Below are 21302 nucleotides of genomic sequence, written 5' to 3' on the forward strand. Positions count from 1 at the left end.
CTGCCCCATCACAGAATTGCACCGCGCAGGAGGCCGCCATTTGGCCCATCATACCTGTGTTGATTCTTTGAAAGAGCTATCAAATTATTCCCTCTTTCACCTTAGCCCTGTTCCACAACTATTCAATACTCCTTTGTCACACACCCTCGGTCCTCAATGGCATAGCCCATGTCCCGTCCCATATCCTACCTTCACTCCATACACTGTCATTCTCATAGCCCTGTGCTATATCCTACACCCTCAAGCTCCTATCTCCACCATACCCCCAGTCTCCTATGCTATGCCCCCTAACTCCCTCCTGCATGCCATACCTCCTGTCCCCTATCCCATACCCCAATCTCATGTCCCTACCATACCCCCATCCCCTACTCCCAATCCCATACCTCCTATCCTGTACCCCAATCTCACACATCTATTGTACCCCATCCCATATCCCCTGTCCCATACCCCTTCTTCCCAAACCTGTTTCATCTCCCCATCCAATCATTCAGGCTCTTAGCTCCTTATCTCAATTGCATCATTTTAGAGGAAATTAGGAAAAACATTCCAGGAAGAGAGCTATCAAAGGTTGTGGGGAACAAACAGAGATTTGAGTAGACAGTTGCAATGTGGAATTAAAACAGAAAATGCTTCAAACACTCAGATCAGGCAGCATCCGTGGAGAGTATGGGTAACATGTCAGATTGATGACCTTTCATCAGAACATCCCACTCCCTTTTCCCAGTTTCCATCGCATCTGCTCTGACAATGCTACTTTCCACATCAGTGCTTAAGAAATGTCCTCCAGTAAGGTTGTCAGAACTACCAATCTCAGGCTTGGCAGCCAAGATTTCAAGATTAATCAATTGAAATTCTAGCATCTGGAGAATGTTCTGTGGTACATCTTTTCACAAAGCATGAGTAATAGCTGGAACAAGAAGCAAAACCACTCTCATCATTTTACAGTATCAGTATCAGATCAGTTCATCAAGCACTTCTTATGCAAGAATGCAAAATATATTTGGTGGTTGAACGGTCTTACACCTTTCTCTATGCTCTATGCTCATTTACACAAAACGTACTAATTTGTTTTATTTAGCACAAAAGTTTCTCTCAAAAATGCAATAATCTGTACTTCATAAAACAATGGCCTAGAATTTGCTGGGAAAATTACGGTATGTGAACGGTGCATGATATTATTAACATGCAAATCAGCCAGTAACTTGTGGCGAGGAAGAGATACCCAATGAATTGTGAATCGCTAGAAGTCGCTGCCCAATTTGCGCTGCTCCACCATTGGCTTCACGGCATCTCACCCCTAACATCCTTGTGATATTCTTGAAGTTGCTGCAAATGCACATTAATTGACTATTAAACTCTCCACAGAAAGCTAAGCATAGTAATTAACAGTGCATGATAACAACATGCTAAAAATTCACAGGGTTGGGGGTAATATATTAGCATGGATAAAGGATTGGCTAACTAACAGAGAACAGAGAGTCGGGATAAATGGTTCATTCTCTGGTTGGCAACCAGTAGCTAGTGGCGTGCCCGCAGGGATCAGTGCAGGGACCCCAACTATTTACAATCTATATTAACGAATTGGAAGAAGGGACTGAGTGTAACGTAGCCAAGTTTGCTGACGATACAAAGATGGGAGGAAAAGCAATGTGTGAGGAGGACACAAAAAAAAATCTGCAAAAGGACATAGACAGGGTAAGTGAGTGGGCAAAAATTTGGCAGATGGAGTATAATGTTGGAAAGTGTGAGGTCATGCACTTCGGCAGAAAAAAATCAAAGAGCAAGTTATTATTTAAATGGAGAAAGATTGCAAAGTGCCGCAGCACAGCGGGAGCTGGGGTACTTGGGCATGAAACACAAATGGATAGTATGCAGTTACAGCAAGTGATCAGGAAGGCCAATGGTATCTTGGCCTTTATTGCAAAGGGGATGGCGTATAAAAGCAGGGAGATCTTGCTACAGCTATATAAGGTTTTGCTGAGGCCACACCTGGAATACTGCGTGCAGTTTTGGTTTCCATATTTATAAAAGGATATACTTGCTTTGGAAGCAGTTCAGAGAAGGTTCACTAGGTTGATTCCAGGGATGACTTATGAGGAAAGGTTGAGTAGGTTGGGCTTCTACTCATTGGAATTCAGAAGAATGAGAGGTGATCTTATCAAAACGTGTAAGATTATGAGGGGGCTTGACAAGGTGGATGCAGAGAGGATGTTTCCATTGATAGGGGAGACTAGAACTCGAGGGCATGATCTTAGAATAAGGGGCCGCCCATTTAAAGCAGAGGTGAGGAGAAATTTCTTCTCTCAGAGGGCTGTAAATCTGTGGAATTCACTGCCTCAGAGAGCTGTGGAAACTGGGACATTGAATAAATTTAAGATAGAAATAGACAGTTTCTTAAACAATAGGAGATAAGGGATTATCGGGAACGGGAAGGGAAATGGAGCTGAGTCCATGATCAGATCAGCCATTATTTTATCGAATGGCGGAGCAGGCTCGAGGAGCCGTATGGCTACTCGTTCCTATTTCTTATTTTCTTATGATATTATTACTGACTAACAATCATAGAAATTAGAATCAAAGAAATTTACAGCAATGAAGGAGGCCATTTCGGCCCATTGTGTCCGCGCCGGCCGACCAAGAGCTATCCAGCATTATCCCACTTTCCAGCTCCTGGTCCGTAGTTTTGTAGGTTACAGCACTTCAAGTGCATATCCAAGTACTTTTTAAATGTTGAGGGTTTCTGCCTCAACCTCCCTTTCAGGCATTGAGTTCCAGACTGCCACACCACCTTCTGGGTGAAGAAATTTCCCCTCAAATCCCCTCTAAACCATCGACCAATTACATTAAATCAATGCCCCCTGGTTGTAACCCCTCTGCTGAGGGAAATACATCGGTCCTATCCACTCTATCTCGGCCCCTCATTATTTTCATATACCTCAATAAGGTCTCCCTTCAGCCTCCTGTGTTACAAAGAAAACAAACCCAGCCTATCCAATCTTTCCTCAGAGCCTCTGCTATTTCCTCTCTTGCTTCTCTTAACAGCCTGGGATACATTTCATCCTGGGGATTAATCCACTTTCAAAGCTGCTATACCTCTTAATACTTGCTCTCTCACTATGCTCATTTCATGTAATATTTCACACTCCTCCTCCCCCCTTTCTTTTGTGAAAACAGACGCAAAGTATTCATTTAGACTCATACTCACATCTTCCGCCTCCACACACAGATTACCTTTATGGCCTCTAATAGGCCCTACTCTTTCTTTAGTTATCCTTTTGCTCTTAATGTATTTATAAAACATCTTTAGGTTTTCCTTGATTTTACTTGGCAAAAATGTTTCATGCTCTCTCTTTGCTTTCCTAATTTCCTTTTTAATTTCACCCCTGCACTTTCTACACTCCTCTGGGGTTTCTGCAGTATTCATCACAGGCGGTCCCTTGAATGACGACGACTTGCTTCCACAAGAGTTCACAGATGTTTCAATGAAGGACCCGATGTTCCAGTCCTGAACTCCAATTAAGAGGGGGGGGGTGGGGGAAGATGCCTGCGTGGATTTTTTTAACGTGTGGTGACCATTGCTCATCAGCCCCCACACAGGCTTTACAGAGCTAGGCCTTTATCCAGTGGCAAGGGTTAACCAGGATGACTGGAGACCTGCTCTGCTGCACGGACCTAGTGCGCACGCATATCGCAGTATTGAGCCCTCGGTATCTGTCATAAGCCTCCCTTTTTTTCCTTTATCCTACCCTGTATGCCCCTTGACATCTAGGGGGCTCAAGATTTGTTAGTCCCACCCTTTTTCTTTCAGGGAACATACTTGCTCTGAATCCTCAAGATCTCCTCCTTGCATGCCTCCCACTGCTCTGCCTTCAAGTAGCTGTTTCCAGTCTACTTTGGCTAAATCACATCTCAGCTTAGTAAAATTGGTTTTCCCCCTATTGAAACTTTTATTCCTGTCTATCTTTGTCCTTTTCCATAACTACCCTAAATCTAAATGAGTTATGATCACTAGCACCAAAATGCTCTCCCACTGATACCCCTTCCACCTGCCCAACTTAATTCCCGAAAACTAAATCCAGAACCGCCCCCTCCCTTGTTGGGTTTGCTATATACTGGCTAAAAAAAAGTTCTCCTGAATGCATTTTAGGAACTCTGCACCCTCTATACCTTTCACACTAATTCTATCCCAGTTAATATTAGGGTAGAGAGGGCTTCAGATTAAATAGTGGGGCGGGGGGTTCAGGTGAGCGGATATTTAAAAAGTCAGAAAAAGGAGAAGGCAATATGCAGGGTAGCGATGGGGCAAATGATAACCTGACTTTGACAGGAAGGGACGGAATGTATAAAAATAAGAGTGCATCAGAAAGTGGGGTCAAAGCATGGAAAAGATGGTAAAAAGACAAACTTAAAAGCTATTTATCTGAATACACGCAGCGTTCGTAACAAGGTAGATGAGTTGACGGCACAAATAGATATAAGTGGGTCTGATCTGATGGCCATTACAGAGACGTGGTTGCAAGGTGACCAAGGCTGGGAACTGAATATTCAGGGGAATTTGACAATTCGGAAGGATAGACAGAAAGGAAAAGGAGGTCGGGTAGCTCTGTTAATAAAGGATGTGATCAATACAGTAGTGAGAAATGATATTGGCTCAGAAGATCAAGATGTAGAATTAGTTTGGGTGGGGATAAGAAATAATAAGGGGAAGAAGTCACTGGTGGGCGTAGCCTCCAAACAGTCCTACTGTAGGACAGAGTATAAATCAAGAAATAATAGAAGCTTGTAAGAAAAGTACAGTAATAATCATGGGCAATTTTTATCTTCATATTGATTGGACAAATCAAATTAGCCAAGGTTGTCTTGAGGAAGAGTTCATAAGAGTGTATCCGGGATAGTTTCCTTGAACAGTATGTTGTGGAACCAACCAGGGAGCAGGCTATCTTAGATCTGGTACTGTGTAATGAGACAGGATTAATAAATGCTCTAAAGGATCCTCTAGGAAAGAGTCATCACTGCATGGTTGAATTTCAAATTCAGTTGGAGGGCAAGAAAGTTGGGTCTTAAACCAGTGTCCAGATCTTAAATAAAGGCGATTACAAAGGTATGAAGGCAGAGTTGGGTGAAGTGGACTGGGAAAATAGATTAAAGAGTAAGATGTTTGATAAATAATTGTGGACGTGTAAGGAGATATTTTATTACTCTCAACAAAAATATATCCCAGTGAGAAGCAAAGACTTTAAGAGAAGGGAGAACCATCCGTGGTTAACAAAGGAAGTAAAGGATGGTATCAAATTAAAAACAATGGCATACAATTTTGCCAAGATTAGTGGGAGGCCAGAGGATTGGAAAATCTTTAAAAGCCAGCAAAGGATGACTAAAAAAATAATAAAGAGAGAGAAGTTAGATTATGAGAGTAAACTAGTAAGAAATATAAAAAAAGATAGTAAGAGCTTCTACAGGTATATAAAAAGGAAGAGAGCAGCTAAAGTAAACATTGGTCCCTTAGAGGATGAGACTGGTGAATTAATAATGGGAAGCAAGGAAATGGCAGAGACTTTGAACAAATATTTTGTATCGGTCTTCACAGTAAAGACTCTAAAAACATCCCAATAATAGATTAAGGGGCTGTAGGGAAAGGGGAACTCAAAACAATCACTATCGTTAAAGAAAAAGTACTTGGTAAAATAATGGGACTAAAGATAGACAAGTCCCTTGGACCTGATGGCCTGCATCCTAGGGTCTTAAAAGGAGTGGCTGCAGAGATAGTGGATGCATTGGTTGCAATCTACCAAAATTCCCTGGATTCTGGAGAGGGCCCAGCGGATTGGAAAACCGCAAATGTAATGCCTCTATTTAAAAAAGGGAGACAGAAAGCAGGAAACTATAGATAGGTTAACCTAACATTTGTCATTGGAAAAATGCTGGAGACTATTACTAAGAAAGCAGTATCAGGACATTTGGAAAAGCATAATAGTCAAGCAGTCAGCATGGTTTTATAATAGGGAAATCATGTTTGACAAATTTGTTGGGAGTTCTTTGAGGATGTAACGAGCAGGGAGCATCTGTGGCTCTCGTATTGGACTGTTCAGCCACCAAAGGACTCACTTGAGGAGTGGAAGCAAGTCTTCCTCGATTCCGAGGGATTGCCTTTGATGATGATGACATTACTGCACAAGATAAGAACTCACGGGGTCGGGGGTAATATATTAGCATGGATAGAGGATTGGCTAACTAACAGAAAACAGAGTCGCGATTAATGGGTCATTTTCCAGTTGGCAAACGGTAACTAGTGGGGTGCCAAAGGGATCGTGCTGGGGCCTCAACTATTTACAATCTATATTAATGACTTGGATGAAGGGACCGAGTGTAATGTAGCCAAGTTTGCTGATGATACAAAGATGGGTGGGGAAAGCAAGTTGTGAGGAGGACACAAAGAATCTGCAAAGGGATATAGACAGGTGAAGTGAGTGGGCAAACATTTGGCAGATGCACTTTGGCAAGAAAAATAAAAAAGCAAATTATTATTTAAATGGAGATTACAAAATGCTGCACTACAGAGGGACCTAAGGGTCATAGAAATATAGAAAATAGGTGCAGGAGCAGGCCATTCAGCCCTTCTAGCCTGCACCGCCATTCAATGAGTTCATGGCTGAACATGAAACTTCAGTACCCCCTTCCTGCTTTCTCCTTAAATAAGGAGAGCAAAACACTGTATGCAGTACTCTAGGTGTGGTCTCACCAATACCTTGTGCAGTTGCAGCAAGTAATCAGGAAGGCAAATAGAATGTTGGCCTTTATTGCAAGGGGGATAGAGTATAAAAGCAGGGAAGACCTGCTGCAACTGCACAGGGTATTGGTGAGACCACACCTAGAGTACTGCATACAGTGTTTTGCTCTCCTTATTTAAGGAGACAACTCAGAGAAGGTTCACTCAGCTGATTCCTGAGATGAAAGGCTTGACATGAAGAAAGGTACAACAGGTTGGGCCTATACTCGTTGGAATTTAGAAGAATGAGAGGTGATCTTTAGAAGAATGGGAGGGGGCTTGACAAGGTAGATGCAGAGAGGATGTTTCTACTCACGGGGGAATCTAGAACTAGGGGGCATAATTTAAGAATATGGGGTCGCCCATTTAGAACTAAGATGAGGAGAAATTTCTTCTCTCACCGAGTGTCATAAATCTGTGGACTTTTCTACCCCAGAGATCTCTGGAGGCAGGGTCACCAAATATATTTAAGATGGAGATAGACAGATTTTTGAACGATAAGGGAGTGAAGGGTTATGGTGAGTGGGCAGGGAAGTGGAGCTGAGCCCAAGATCAGATCAGCCAAAATCTTATTAAATGGAGGAGCAGTCGAGGGGCCAAATGGCCTACTCCTGCTCCTATTTGTTATGTTCTTATGTAGGTGAAATCCCCTACTATTACTGCCCTATTGTTTTTGCACTTCTCAGAAATTTGCCTATATATTTGCTCTTCTATCTCGCTGACTTTTTGGGGTTGAAACACACCCCTTTTTTGTTCTTCAATTCAACCCATAAGTCCTCATTTGATGATGCTTCTAAAACATCCTTCCTCATAGCTGTAATTGTTTCTTTAATCAATACTGCGATCCCCCTCCTTTTTTATCCCTTTCTCTATCCCCTCCGAAAACCCTGTAACTGGGAATGTTGAGCTGCCATACCTGCCCTTCTTTCAGCCATGTCTCTGTAATTGCTATATCATCATACCCCTAAGTAACTATCTGTGCTCTCAGCTCATCTGCCTTATTCCCTAGACTCCTTGCATTGAAGTATATGCAATTTAGCAGTGCCAAAGTCCCTTATTGTCTAATTTCTAGCATTTGTTGCTTCTGCCTTCTAAATTCACATTCTAATTTTTTGCTTTCCAATTCCAGCTTTGCTTACCCCCCCCCGCCCCCCCGATCTGAATCTACTCTCAGATTCCCATCCCCCTGCCAATCTAGTTTGAACCCTCCCCTACAGCATTACCCCCCCATCCGGCAAGGGTATTGGTCCAGACTCGGTGGAGGTGCAACCCATCCAGCTTGTACAGGTCCCACCTCCCCCAATCAACCTCTTTTGCCCAGAAAATGATTAAGTTTGGAATCTCATTTTTCAGATTGTTGGGGATTTTAAAAATGCCATATGTTTAAAAAAAAAAGTTTCTTACTTTTCTTTTCCATCTCTTTTTTTTCCCTCTCTCTTAATCCAATCTTTCTTTCCCTCTCTTTATTTGTGTCAGTCTCTGATTTGACATTGAACTCAACCAACTCTTGAATTCATCCATCTTCTCAGTCCTTTCTGTGCGTTTCTTAATCCTTTAATCTCATTGGTTAAGGAGGTAGTGTCTGTCCCATTGTTCACCAAGATTCTAGATGCCCTGTTGTCCTCACCTCACCATTATCATCAGCTCGCACTTCCAGAAAATTTGTGGGCAAAATTTTTAAAACCCAAATGTACACGAACAAGTCTAACTAATAAGGCATGCAGTGAGATGCCTCGCTCCAGCAAAATCTGGGCCATAATCTCTTGTTTGGACCAATGTACTAAGGTTAGGACCTATCAAAGTCTAACGAGCCCCAGTGTTAACATACCAAATTTTAAAAAGACACAAATTTAAGAACACAAAAACATAATGAAAATGAGGGATGAGAAAAATCTATTAAAGCTCATTTGTTCATGAAGAAATAAGTAGAATGCCAGAAGCCCCATAATAGTTCAAAATGTTTTACATAAACGATTTCAAAGTACTTGCAGTTTAAGTAACCAAAGAAAACACAATTGGATACAAGCAAAATGTCTCCCAAAAGATCTGTCATTTTATCCAAGAGCCATTTAAATATCACTGGAAATGGCCATATCCTGACTTGTACTACCCATGGTTTGTGGGCGGGAGCAAGAACTAGCACTAGCAACCCAGACAGACATGAAAATGGTGTTGTGGGATATAACAGTGCCTGTATAAATCTGCAATCAAGTTGTCTCAACTAAGCAAATAATTATAGGTGCACAACTAAAGGCATTTAGTTTGTCTCTTATCGTCCTGGTAGTCACATGATGCAACAAAATGGAATTGTTGACTAATCACAGCAATAAATCTCACACACACACTACAGATTTCAGGATTTTTAAAAAAAATCATTTTCTTCACAGAAAGGATTTGGAACAAAAAATACTTTTAAGTGTTTGATTTTAATGACAAAGTAGATTCGCACAGAGTAAAAAATGGAAGGTCACAGGCTTATTGAAACATAAGATAATGAGGAGGCTTAACAAGGTGGATGCAGAGAGGATATTTCCACTCATAGGGGAAACTAAAACTAGGGGACATAGTCTAAGAATAAGGGGCTGCCCATTTAAAACTGAGACGAGGAGAAATTTCTTCTCTCAGAGGGTTGTAAATCTGTGGAATTCTCTGCCCCAGAGAGCTGTGGATGCTGGGTCATTGAATATATTTAAGGCGGAGATAGACAGATTTTTGAGCGATAAGGGAGTAAAGGGTTGTGGGCAGGGAAGTGGAGCTGAGTCCATGATCAGATCAGCCATGATCTTATTGAATGGCGGAGCAGGCTCGAGGGGCCAAATGGCCTACTCCGGCTCCTATTTCTTATGTTCATAGTAATTTGTTTTCTTAATATAGCATACTTTTCCCTTTTTATTTGCTGTTATCTTAAATGCAGAATATGAAATTTAATTTCCTAAAATATTCCAGTCATATGATTAGTAGTTTCCACTACTGCTTGCTGAGTCACTTGAATTTGCCTTTAGAAATTATACTGAAGGAAGAATAAAGTCAATCATCAATTACTGACCTCTGAAGTAACCCACTCAAGATACTAATAATTGACTCTAACCAAGGTAAAGCAATTTTACAGATGTGATTTTTCCAGTTATATAATTAATCTGCTGTATATGTCCTTTTATTTTGGGCATTCACACATCCCTTCTAAAACTATGCAACATATTTGTGTCCACAGTTCACAAAAGCCAACACTATTCTAAAAATATAATTGTTAAGTGGTTAAGAAAATAACATTTAGAAAATAGAGTGCCTTTACATTTTGCCAAGTAGTCCAGCTTACCATGCCAGTGCCATTAGTTTTGGGTTGATGCACAGTCTCCTCCAGAACCACATACGCCCCTGCAAGCACAACCTCATTGCTTTCTTTTACCTAAAAAGGAAGAGGAAAAAGACAATATTAAAGACTTTAAAAAAAAAACTCAAAAAGGCACGGCTTGCTTTACTAAATATTTAGTACCGCTGGAGCACATAAATCTTACATAGAACTACAGGTCTAAGAAAACAACTTGCATACCATACAACCTAAAGAAGACAGTTTAACAACAATATTTTGATCATATACTTTGAAATAATTAAAGTTTATCAATTTATTGAATATTCAACAATATGAAACACGAGGTGATTTTCCACAGGGGTTCTTCTGATCATCCACCATAACGTCAACTAAAGTAGTGTGAAAATCCCGAAAAAAAGGCATAAACAATGCTATGGTGGATGAACAGGAAAACTCTTGGTGAAATTCACCTATCATAGATCATATGTGTGCCCATTTATATATTATATATCGTTAAATTACGTCTATAATTTCAAAATTCCTTCATGTATTTCCAGCAACAGCTAAATTCCAGAAGTAAATCTGAACAGATAACATAAACTATAACATTATAAATTATGGTCAGTTTCATCAGGACAATTGTGTAGTGGTTATCTATTGGATTAAAAACCTAGAAGTCAAAATCAAATTCCACCATAGTAAGTTGTGAAACTGAACCAGGGAGGGAAAAAACTCAATTTTCCCCAGTTATCCGTGCCGTTTTTTTTGAGCCAAATTAAAATATCTAAGTTTCCCCAAAGATTGTGCGCCAATGAAACTCAGTTAGTTACGATTTTTTTTAGGTTCGTTTTTTTTGCGTCATTGGGGACGTAACCTGCCACCCGCGCCAATTCTGGCCATTTAAGCAAGTTTGGCCAGCTCTGATTTACTCCAATTTTTCTTAGGACCGCATATGTGACCGCTTTGGAAATACCTTTTGGGCAGTTAAGAAAATCGGCGCAGCAGATGCAGTTCCACGGCCCAGACAGCAGTAGCAGAGAGGGAGGGAGAGAGGGGTAGAGGAGAGAGGAGAGGGGAAGCCTTTGGGCCAGAGTTAGGAGCGGCACCCAGTACCGGGAGGAGGGAGGCCCTTCGGCCAGGGCTAGCAGTGACACCAGGAAGCCTTTCGGCCAGGGCTAGCAGTGGCGGCAACCGGCACCGGCAGGCCTTTCAGCCAGGGTTAGGAGCAGAAAGGGCACCGGGGCGGGGGAGGAAATAGACTTTTGGCATAAACACTTTAATAATTTAATGCTGGAATGTTGCTACAATGTGCAATGTGCTTGTATAGGTTGCTGTGAGCTGGCCAGAATGTGTTGTAAGTTTCACTTTCCAGCTTCAGCCCGCATTGTGTCCCTCGTCACCCTGGTAACCTGATCTTTTTGGCGCAGATCTTAGGCTCCGCCTCCAAAGCTAAAGGACAGGTTAGGCAGCGCCAAAATGAACAATTCAAATGGGAAAAGTTGGATGATTTTTTTTTGGGCATAGTTTGGCCCCCAAAAAACAGCGCAACTCTTCAAGTACGCCAGAAAATGGCTTGGGGAAAATTGAGCCCATAAAAACTACTGAATTGTAATTATAAAACCAGAGCAATGAACCTACCATGCCTACTCTGGTCTGGCCTCCATGTGACCCTAGTCTACACTACTTTGTTGACTCTTGGGGACGAAATTGCCCCGCTGAGAAAGGCCCGTTAGTGGGAGGCGCAAACGTACTTTCGACCACGTGAAGAGCTTTGCGCCATGCCCCGCGATTAGCGGCCCAGCATGGCGCAAGCACGCGATGAGGTCATCGCCGTGCGCACTGACCCCTTATTGCCCCATGCCGATCCCTTTGCACTCCATGGGGAAAATTGCCCCACAGGATGCAAGGTTGGCGTGGGGCGATGCCACTGACAAGTGTTGTACCTCGCGCTCAAAATATACTGATGATACAAAACTAAGGAATTTGTCAAACAGCAAAGAGGACTGTAAAGTAGTGCAGGAAGACACAGGTTAGTGGAATTCGCAGAAAAGTGGCAGGTGCAATTAATGTGGTTAAATGGGAATGTTACTTTTGACTTTTTTTTTTTAAAACAGAAAGGGTTTGTAAAAGGGGTTCCTTTTATTTTTTTTCTCTAAAAGCATAGTGTATTCAGGCAACTTAAAATGTGCTCTGAGACAAAAGGCAGTTAAGATGCTAACTGCACTAGCTTTTGATGTCGTTTCATCATGGGTTGTAGATAATGAGCAATTTGTTAGCTTCGCTCTGCAATCAACCAACACCTCACATCCAGGAACATACTGGTTCTGGGCATTCAACAGGGTGTCTGACAGGCCTTCCTTTTCTAGATGTGATCAGCAAGGGATTAAAAAGAAAAGGCAGAGAAACGGGTACTAGCAGTAAGAGAGGTTTTTGAAACAATATGCGATGTAGGGATTCAAGCTTTTGAGGAGAAAGCTGCAAAGCAGTGAATCTCAGCAAAAGGCTCCAAGAATGTCACAATGAAGGGGGTAGTTATGGGCCCAAATTTCCCCAGGAGTTGCTCCGTTTTTTTTTGGAGCAACTTGATTTTTCTGGATTATCTTTTTAGTTGCAATTCTGGCCATTTAATTTGCACCAGTGTAAGTGAGTTAGTTAGGTTTTTTTTTGTTGAGTTTTTTTCCCCAAAGGGGGGCATTCTCAGCCACTTATGCCTGTTTTGGCCATTTAAGCGAGTTTGGCCAGCAAATAGTTGCTCCAAACTAACTTAGGCCAGCGTATGTTGCCACTTCTGTCCGCACAGAAAAACCTTACCTAGAGTTAAGGAATTGGCGCAACTAATTACATTTAAAGCACCACCAAGCACCAAACAAAGCCCAAAAAGTGTTATGTATGTATGTAAACCTTACCAAAATGTAAGACTTGCCACTAGGGGGCACACCTGTGGGAGACCTAAGGGTCACCTGTGCATCCTGGGGCAAGCAGGTATAAAAGGTGATTCATTATGCGGCTTCCCCACTCTGGAGTCTGAATAAAAAGACCAAGGTCACAACAGTCTGAGCTTGTGATATAGTCCTATGGATTTATTCTGAACATATCAAATTGGCGACGAGTAACGGATCACGAACTTTCACGCGATAATGGCTGCTGTTGGTATTCTTGAGAGATTTGTTGAGGGTGATGATTGGGAAGCATTCGTTGAGCGCCTCGACCAGTACTTTGTGGCCAATGAATTGGACACGGCTGAAACAGCGATAAGCGCAAGGTGATTCTCCTCACCGTTTGTGGGTCATCGGTCTATGGCCTCCTTAAAAATTTGTTGGCACCGGTCAAACCAACGGACAAATCTTACACAGAGCTGTGTAGGGAACACCTCAAGCCAAAGGAGAGCATCCTGATGGCCAGGTATCGCTTTTACACGCACCGTCGCTCCGAGGGCCAGAACATGGTGAGTTTTGTTGCCGGCCTAAGATGCCTTGAGGGGCAGTGCGAATTTGCAGGATCCTTGGGGGAAATGTTGCAGGACTTTGGAATTGGCAACGAGGTCATTCTTCGCAAACTGCTGTCTGCCGAATCCCTAGATCTGAGCAAGGCCATCACGATAGCCCAAGCCTTCATATCCACGAGCGATAACACGAAACAGATATCTTCACAGAATCGATGCTCACCGGCAAGTGCTGTGCATAAAATAATGTTTTCAGCAGGCAGATCTGTACAGGGCAGGGCCAACATGACTGCAGAGGCCAGAACTAGGCCTAGAGTGACTCAAGAGTCCACCGTGGGGCGTGAATACATATCCATTAGCATCATGTTGGCACTGCGGGGCCAGCCATGGAGCTCATCAATGTCGATTCAAGCCCTGTGTGCAAGGGCTGTGGAACAATGGGGAACCTCCAGCGAATGTGCAAACGGTCTCTGACTCATCACGTGGCAGAGTCAGGAGAGGACGACCGATCCAGCGAGAATCATGATGAACGAGCAGGAGAGGCAACTGAACCCGAGGATGAAGAGGAAGTATGTGGGATACACACCTTCACCACCAAAAGCCCTCCGATAATGTTAAAAACTGAACTTAATGGCACTCCAGTCTCCATGGAACTAGACCCGGGGGCAAGTGAATCAGTTATGAGCCAGAAGGCACTCGAGAGGGTGTGGGGCGACAAAGCACAGCGACCCAAGCTGATCCCGATTCAGGCAAAGCTGCGCACCTACACCAAGGAACTGATACCAGTTATTGGTAATGCAGACATAAGAGTATTCCATGATGGAGCTGTGCACGATTTACCACTGTGGATTGTTTCAGGTGATGGGCCAATGCTGCTTGGCAGGTGGTGGATGGGGAAGATTTGATGGAACTGGGAAGACCTCTGTGTACCTTCTCCAGTGAACGACGTCGCCCCTTCTCAAAGGCTGAGTAAACCCCCACCTTCAGCTGAACCAGGCATCGAAGTGCAGATCCATTTGCAGATTCCCGAGTTCAGGCCGCTCATCATGACCACGAGGAGGTGAAGATCAACCGAGCAGCGGTACAGGTGCGGTACCCACCACCCGAAGCCGACGACCTCTTCGCGACGATGGAAGAGGCTCCAGGTCGACCATGCGGAGTGGGACTCCGGTCGAAACGATCCGAATGCGTCTTCCTGACGCCAGAGGCCAAATCCCTGGGGAGGAAGATCGTGGCAGTCGGCATCATGGACACGGACAAAAGTGCGTCCAGACCACGTGACGAGATAGCGTCCAGACCACGTGACGACAGCGCGTCCAGACCACGTGAGGTCGCCGCAACGGAACAGAGGAATGTGTCGCCCAGAGAGGAAGACGACTGGGTTTGGGGCAAAGGGAAAGGGGCGGCCGCTGAGAAGGCCAGGAACCCACTACGCTCCAATAAATTGTGTGCACTATGTAACCCTTGTGAGTGATCTTTCGCGGCCAATGATGTACCATTATATGGGGTTGGGGGTACCTTACAACAAGCCAAAGTAGCGGGCGAAAACCAACCGTCGTATACCTATCTAACAAAGTATTCGTAGCAAGTAAGATGCTACCACAAGGGGTTGGGAGTGTTGTGCAGCAAGCAAAAGTAGTGGGTGAGCCCCAAACGATTGAACATGTATCCAATAATTTAAACAAAGCAGCAGCCTGTATTCACGGGACTAAAGAGTCGTATCAAAGAGTGTCCCAATATGTGCTCGAGTCAGACAAGCTGCTCATCCCACAAGTTTGGGAGAGCAGAGGTACCATTATCGATGCTTTGTTTTGAGAATGTCTAACACTGTCTGTGCACTGTAACATGATCCGCCATGGGCCAGGCACTGAGAACGGCACTAATGCCCTCAGTTGGCTATTGTTGCCCACCACCGGGGTGGAAATGGCGCAGCCTGCAGACCCACTCGCAGTCGCGGAAGTGCTAGAAAGCGAGGGGTCAACCATAACGGCCCCCCAGCTTAGGACCTGGATCAGCCAGGATCCCACGTTACCGCCTGCCAAAGGTGAACTGCTTGACGGGATGTGGCAACCTAGCCGTCGCAGAGACGAAAGACCCATCCCAACGTTGCAAAGTAAGGCAGGGCGGCTACACAGTCGGTGGTCCGGGACCCCCATACTACAGCTCAAGGTCCACGGGGACCACCAGGCCTCCCGCCACTACCAAAAGTCTCAAGGCCATCGCGGCCATCCTGGGCTTGCTAAACCTCAGGGTCAGCGACAGGCAGCCCAAATCACTAAACCTAGCACCACGAGTGTCACGGTAGATTCCCTACAACTCTTTTGCAGAAAACAATAAACAAACATTAAATCAAGTGCCCCCTGATCTAGGGGACACTACAAACAGTAAACAAGTGCGTTTTTGTTTGGTTTTTTTTGTGGGTTTTTTTGTGGGTTTTGTTTGTGGCACTAAAACAGACAATACAAGTGCCCCCTCTAAAAGGGGAGGGGGACACCAAAACCGGCAATAAAGCAAATTAAACTTTAAAACATAAAATCAAATTAAAATTTGGTTGCCGGGGTAGACTCCCTACAGACCCGGCTATCCTGGGTGCTATGCAATCACCAGACAGAGTCACTCAAAACCAAGCCTTCCGTATGCCATCAGCAGAGAAAGCACCATAATTGCACAGCCCCGCCACGCGACATCAGAATAAGTGATGTAGACCATGTTCAGGGCCCCAGTTGGGCCGCTAGCACCGCATTAGCCAAGGGGGGGGGGGGGGGGAATGGAGTGTGTGTGATGAAAACGGAGTGTTTGATTGTGAAACCATGTACCGGGCTAACGAGTAAAGCATTTGGACAAGACCAAACACAAAATTACAGATAACCAGGAACCACCGTGAAAGGACCTGGCCCCCAGCGACCCACTAACACGATCAACTTTGCCGTCAACCACGAGGATGAACCCACCATGTTAAGACTTCAACCCAGGCGATCGACCCGGGGATGCGGGGTGCCAGATCGCCTCAACTTGCAAATAACTTGCACATAAGACTTTGGGGGGGGGGGGGGGGAAGTAATGTTATGTATGTATGTAAACCTTACCAAAATGTAAGACTTGTCGCTAAGGGGCACACGTGTGGGAGACCGAAGAGTCACCTGTGCACCCTGGGGCAAGCAGGTATAAAAGGTGATTCACCATGCGGCTTCCCCACTCTGGAAGTCTGAATAAAGATACCAAGGTCACTACAGTTTGAGCTTGCGATATAGTCCTGTGGATTTATTCTGAACATAACAAAAAGTAGTAAGCTTCAATAAAAAAATAAAGAACTAAAGAAAATAATTAAATTAACAAATAAAGAACTGAAGTAAATCCTACCTTCAACTAAACTCGGCACGGCTGGCCGTGCGGGAGTCCCTTCGGTCTGGGATAGGTGGGGGAGAATGCGGCTGCCGCCCCACCGACTTTCAACCCTTTTTGGGCAGGAATTTTTTCCCTTTTCGCCCATTTTTTGGGGTTTTTGGTCGGGCTTTAAAAACGGCGGCCTGAAACCTGGCAGAACCATGGGCTGCGGCTCCCTCGCGTAAGGGACCGCAGGCTACTCCATTTAGCCCCGAAAGGAGTTCGGTCGTCACGCCAGAGTTCAGCCCTGGGGTCGTAGGTCGTAGGCAGAAAGGTATTTTGTTGGCGCCAGCTGGCATCTCCAGCTGTCCTCAAGACCAACCCGGGCGGGCTAGTACAGGCAGACGGACAGGGGGTGGGTGCACGAGTGCGCTGGAGCCCGGGCTCGGCTCGCACCATTCTGGAGTCCCGATTCAGAGAGAGAGAGAGAGAGAGGGAGAGAGAGAGAGAGAGAGAGAGAAAGAGAAAGAGAAAGAGAAAGAGATGTAGAAAGGCCAGAAGCAGTAGCTGGGCAGCATGGAGTGTCAGGGGATAAAAGCAGGTAGCAGCGACGGCGGCGAGACGTACCGACGTACAGGGACTGACTTGGGCGCACGCTCAGCGGTCAGCAAGTGTGCTAGAGCCAGGCGGGCCACGTGTGGAAGGACACCGAGGTCCAGCGCAACACACGGCACTGCAGAGACTGTTTGGCAAACCGCCACCCAACCAAATGAACGCAAAGCCAGCCCAGCATGGCAAGCGACGTCGCTAAACGACAAGCTATCCTCGGTCCAAACCACTATACTGCAGCCAAAGACGACCAACCTTTCCCCCTCTCTCTCGATCAAAACTCAGTCGCATCAACCTGTTTCTTGCAGCCCTCAGCGGCCGGCCTGTGCGGCAGGCTATTCGGCCTGGGATAAGGGTGGGGCGCGTTCTGCAGGCATCATCATCACAATCATGGGAAGGAGCTACTGCACATGCGCGACCGCTCTATTGTGCATGCGCGCAGCTGCCGGCACTGTTTTTGGCACAGGGCTGTAGCTCCGCCCCCCATTCCACGAGAGCGCCGCGCCAGGATCCGAGCCACACAGCAGAGCAGCCAGAATCATGAGTAAATTTTTCGGCGCCGTTTCCAGCGCACAAAGTCGCCGCATCTCCAGAGAGTGCACCTAAAAAAGGGGTTGGGGAAATTTGGGCCCATAGTCTCAGAATAAGGGACCGCCCATTTAAAACTGAGATGAGGAGAAATTTCCTCTGAGGGTTGTAAATTTATGGAATTCTCGGCCCCCAAAGAGCTGTGGAGACTGGGTCATTGAATATACTTAAGGTGGAGATAGACAGATTTTTGAGCGATAAGGAAGTAAAGGGTTATGGGGAGCAGGCAGGAAAGTGGAGTCTATGATCAGATCAGCCATGATCTTATTGAATGGCGGAGAAGGCTCGTGGGGCCAAATGGCCTACTCCTGCTGCTATTTCTTATGTCCTTAATCTTTTGTGATGATCGATGGCTTTGGATCTTCTTAGAGACCAGTTGGCAGTGGTGTCCCACCAGGATCGGTATTAGGACCTTTGCTATTTAATACTTTCATTAATGACCTAGATATAGGTGTTGAGAGAATGATTCACAAGTTTGTGGACAATATCAAGATGTGTTAGGTCTGCAGAAGATGCTTGAATACTCCAAGTAGATCTCGATAGGTTGGGGAAGGGTCCCGATTTTGGCAAATGATGTTAAACTTAGAAAAGTGTAGTATTATGCACAAGGGCAGGTCTAATGGTAAATATACATCCACTCCCCAGGAAACAGAATTGAAGTCAGTTGTGAAAGAGAGAGATCTGGGCGTTAAGATGCATCACTCTCTAAAGGTTCATGTACAATGTCATGTGACTATAGCCAAAGCAAACAGGGTTCTAGGTTTTATTCACAGGACAATTCCCTACAAAACAAAGCATACCATTTTGTTCTTGTAGAAGACCGTGGTTAGACCTCAGTTAGAATGTCCAGTTTTGATCTCGCCACATGGTGGGGCTTTTGAAATGGTCCAGAGGAAGATCACAAAATTAATTTCAAGTCTAAAACACCTAAGTTACTAAATTACACTTAAAGTGTTGGGTCTGTATATTTTAGAAAAGCTTAAACTCAGGGACAATTTGATCGAGGTTTATAAAATAATAGAGATTAGACTGTGCTCACGTGGAACAATTATTTGAACAGGTTTAGGTTACCGAGTATCATGGGCCAAATTTAGAAGTTTTGTAAGGGCAGAACTAGATAAGGTGTTAGGTGGTTCTTCTTTTGCCAGAGGATAGTGGAACTATGGAACAGGTTGCTGACTCGTGCAGTGAATGCTGATTCACTGTATTCTTTGAACAGAGAGCTTGACCTCTTTCTGGCTGGGCTGAAGATCACCTCATATAGGGCCTAAGTTTGCCCCCTCTGCTAGAACGGTGTACCTCCATGAGGTGCACGGTCTTTGTAGTACAGAAACAGCGCCGATTTCTTAACTCCGTATTCTCCCCATTGGTTCCAGGCCTGTGGCGCAGCGCGTCGGAATGCGTGGTGGGCGGAGCTACAGCCCTACGCCGAAAAGAGTGCTTGCAGCTGCGTGCATGCACAGTGAAGTCTGTGCGCATGCGCAGTAGCTCCTGGCCCCCTCAGCGCGTCCTGGCTCCAGGCGACGACGCGATGTTCGCCGCCCCTATCCCGGGCCAAGTGCCTTCCCGCGCTGAGGGCTACAAGAGACAGGTTGCGGGGGCGGGGTGGGGGGGGAAGAGTTTTGATCTGGAGGGGGTGCGGGGGAGAAAGAAGAGAAAAGAATGTTCAAAGATTTTCCAGTACTTTAATATCTAGCTATCTTTAGTAAAAATATACTCAGTTTAATCAGGCTGATAGCACCCTGTCCAGTCTCGCTGCTTGGGATTTAAAAAACTAGCATTCCTATCATAACATTGTCATTTGGAGGCTACCTGCGCTGATCTCTTAACTTACTGCTGAGTTTTTTAGAACGTACAAAAGTGGCCACTTACTCTGGCCTAACTTAGTGTGAAGTAAGTTTTAGTTGGCTAAACTTGCTTAAATGGCCAAAACAGGCATAAGTGGTGGTAACGCCCCCTTTTGAAAAAAAATGACCTAAAAAAAAACCTAACTAACTCACGTACACTGGAGCAACTGAAATGGGGTGAATTGCGATTTTTAAGTTACTCCAAAAAAGTCTAGTTGTGGCAAAAAAAATCAGCAACTCCTGGGGAAATTTGGGCCCATATGAAACTGGTTTAAGTCAAGGAAGATAATGCACTGATGTGGAGAAGTGTAGGGTGTACATATGTTTTTTTTATTACTGCACCAAGGCAAGTCGTATCAATTGAACTAAGTGAATCTAATCATAACTGTTGCTCTGTATGCATATTCATTGTGAAATGAAGCAGCTTATCGATTCAGATCAGGCCTCGTTACACCCAAGTGTTTGCCCAGTCTGACTTCAGAGAGACTGAAACAGGACATGTGTGAAAAGACACAACTATCCAGTTCAGGTCACCAGGGGATACTATTGTTACACTCCCAGGCTATACTACTGTACAAGAGCATGTACAAGTGTTAGTCACTCCCATGAACATAAGATGCTCAAACCAATTATGGAAGCGGCTGATACCACTGAACCAAAGACGGTATCTACAGCAAATCCAAATTTGTAACAGCAAGGTCATACATTTTAGGAGCAAAAACAAAGATACAATGGGCTGAATGGCCTCCTTCTGTGATTCTATGATTTTACACCCAATGGAAAGATGGTGAAGGGTGTGAATGTACATAGAGATCGAGGAGTTCAGATAAATCCCTGAAAGTACAAGTGCTGTTAGATATAGCCATTAAAAAGGTCAACAGCATTTTATGTTTCATAAATAAGGATAGAGAGTACAAGAGTAAAGTAGTAATGATAAGTTTGTGCAAAACATTGGTTAGTCGAGTGTAGTGTGTCCAGTTTTGTGCATTAAAGCCATTAAGTGCACACAATGTTGTTTTTTTTTTTAAGCTCTTCTTGGGATGTGGGTGATACAGGCAAGACAGCACTAGCAGTATTTAGTGTCCATCCCCAATTGTTCCAGGGCATTAAGTTAACCATCATCATCATCATAGGCAGTCCCTTGAAGTTGAGGATGACTTGCTTCCACTCCAAAAGTGAGTTCTCAGGTGACTGAAGAGTCAAATGCAGGACCTACAGTCTCTGTCACAGGTGGGGCAGATAGTGGTTAAAGGAAAGGGTGGGTGGGGAGCCTGGGTTGATGCACGCTCCTTTCACTGTCTACGCTTTGTTTCTGCTCGTTCTCGGCGATGGGACTCAAGGTGCTCAACGCCCTCCCGGATGCTCTTCCTCCACTTTGGGTGGTCTTGGGCCAGGGATTCCCAGGTGTCAGTGGGG

The 21302-nt window shown here is 44.7% G+C and overlaps 1 protein-coding gene across 1 annotated transcript in view; it reads right to left on the reverse strand.

The window, feature by feature from the left end:
- hsd17b4 (hydroxysteroid (17-beta) dehydrogenase 4) overlaps window positions 1-21302 on the reverse strand; it is a 226239-nt gene that overhangs the window by 21215 nt on the left and 183722 nt on the right. The window contains exon 21 of the mRNA XM_070883392.1: window positions 10083-10172. Within this exon, the coding sequence (XP_070739493.1) occupies window positions 10083-10172 (90 nt within the window). The remainder of the gene's footprint in view (window positions 1-10082; window positions 10173-21302) is intronic.

The sequence above is a fragment of the Pristiophorus japonicus genome, chromosome 1 (assembly GCF_044704955.1).
Source record: "Pristiophorus japonicus isolate sPriJap1 chromosome 1, sPriJap1.hap1, whole genome shotgun sequence".
Classification (NCBI taxonomy): Eukaryota; Metazoa; Chordata; class Chondrichthyes; family Pristiophoridae; genus Pristiophorus; species Pristiophorus japonicus.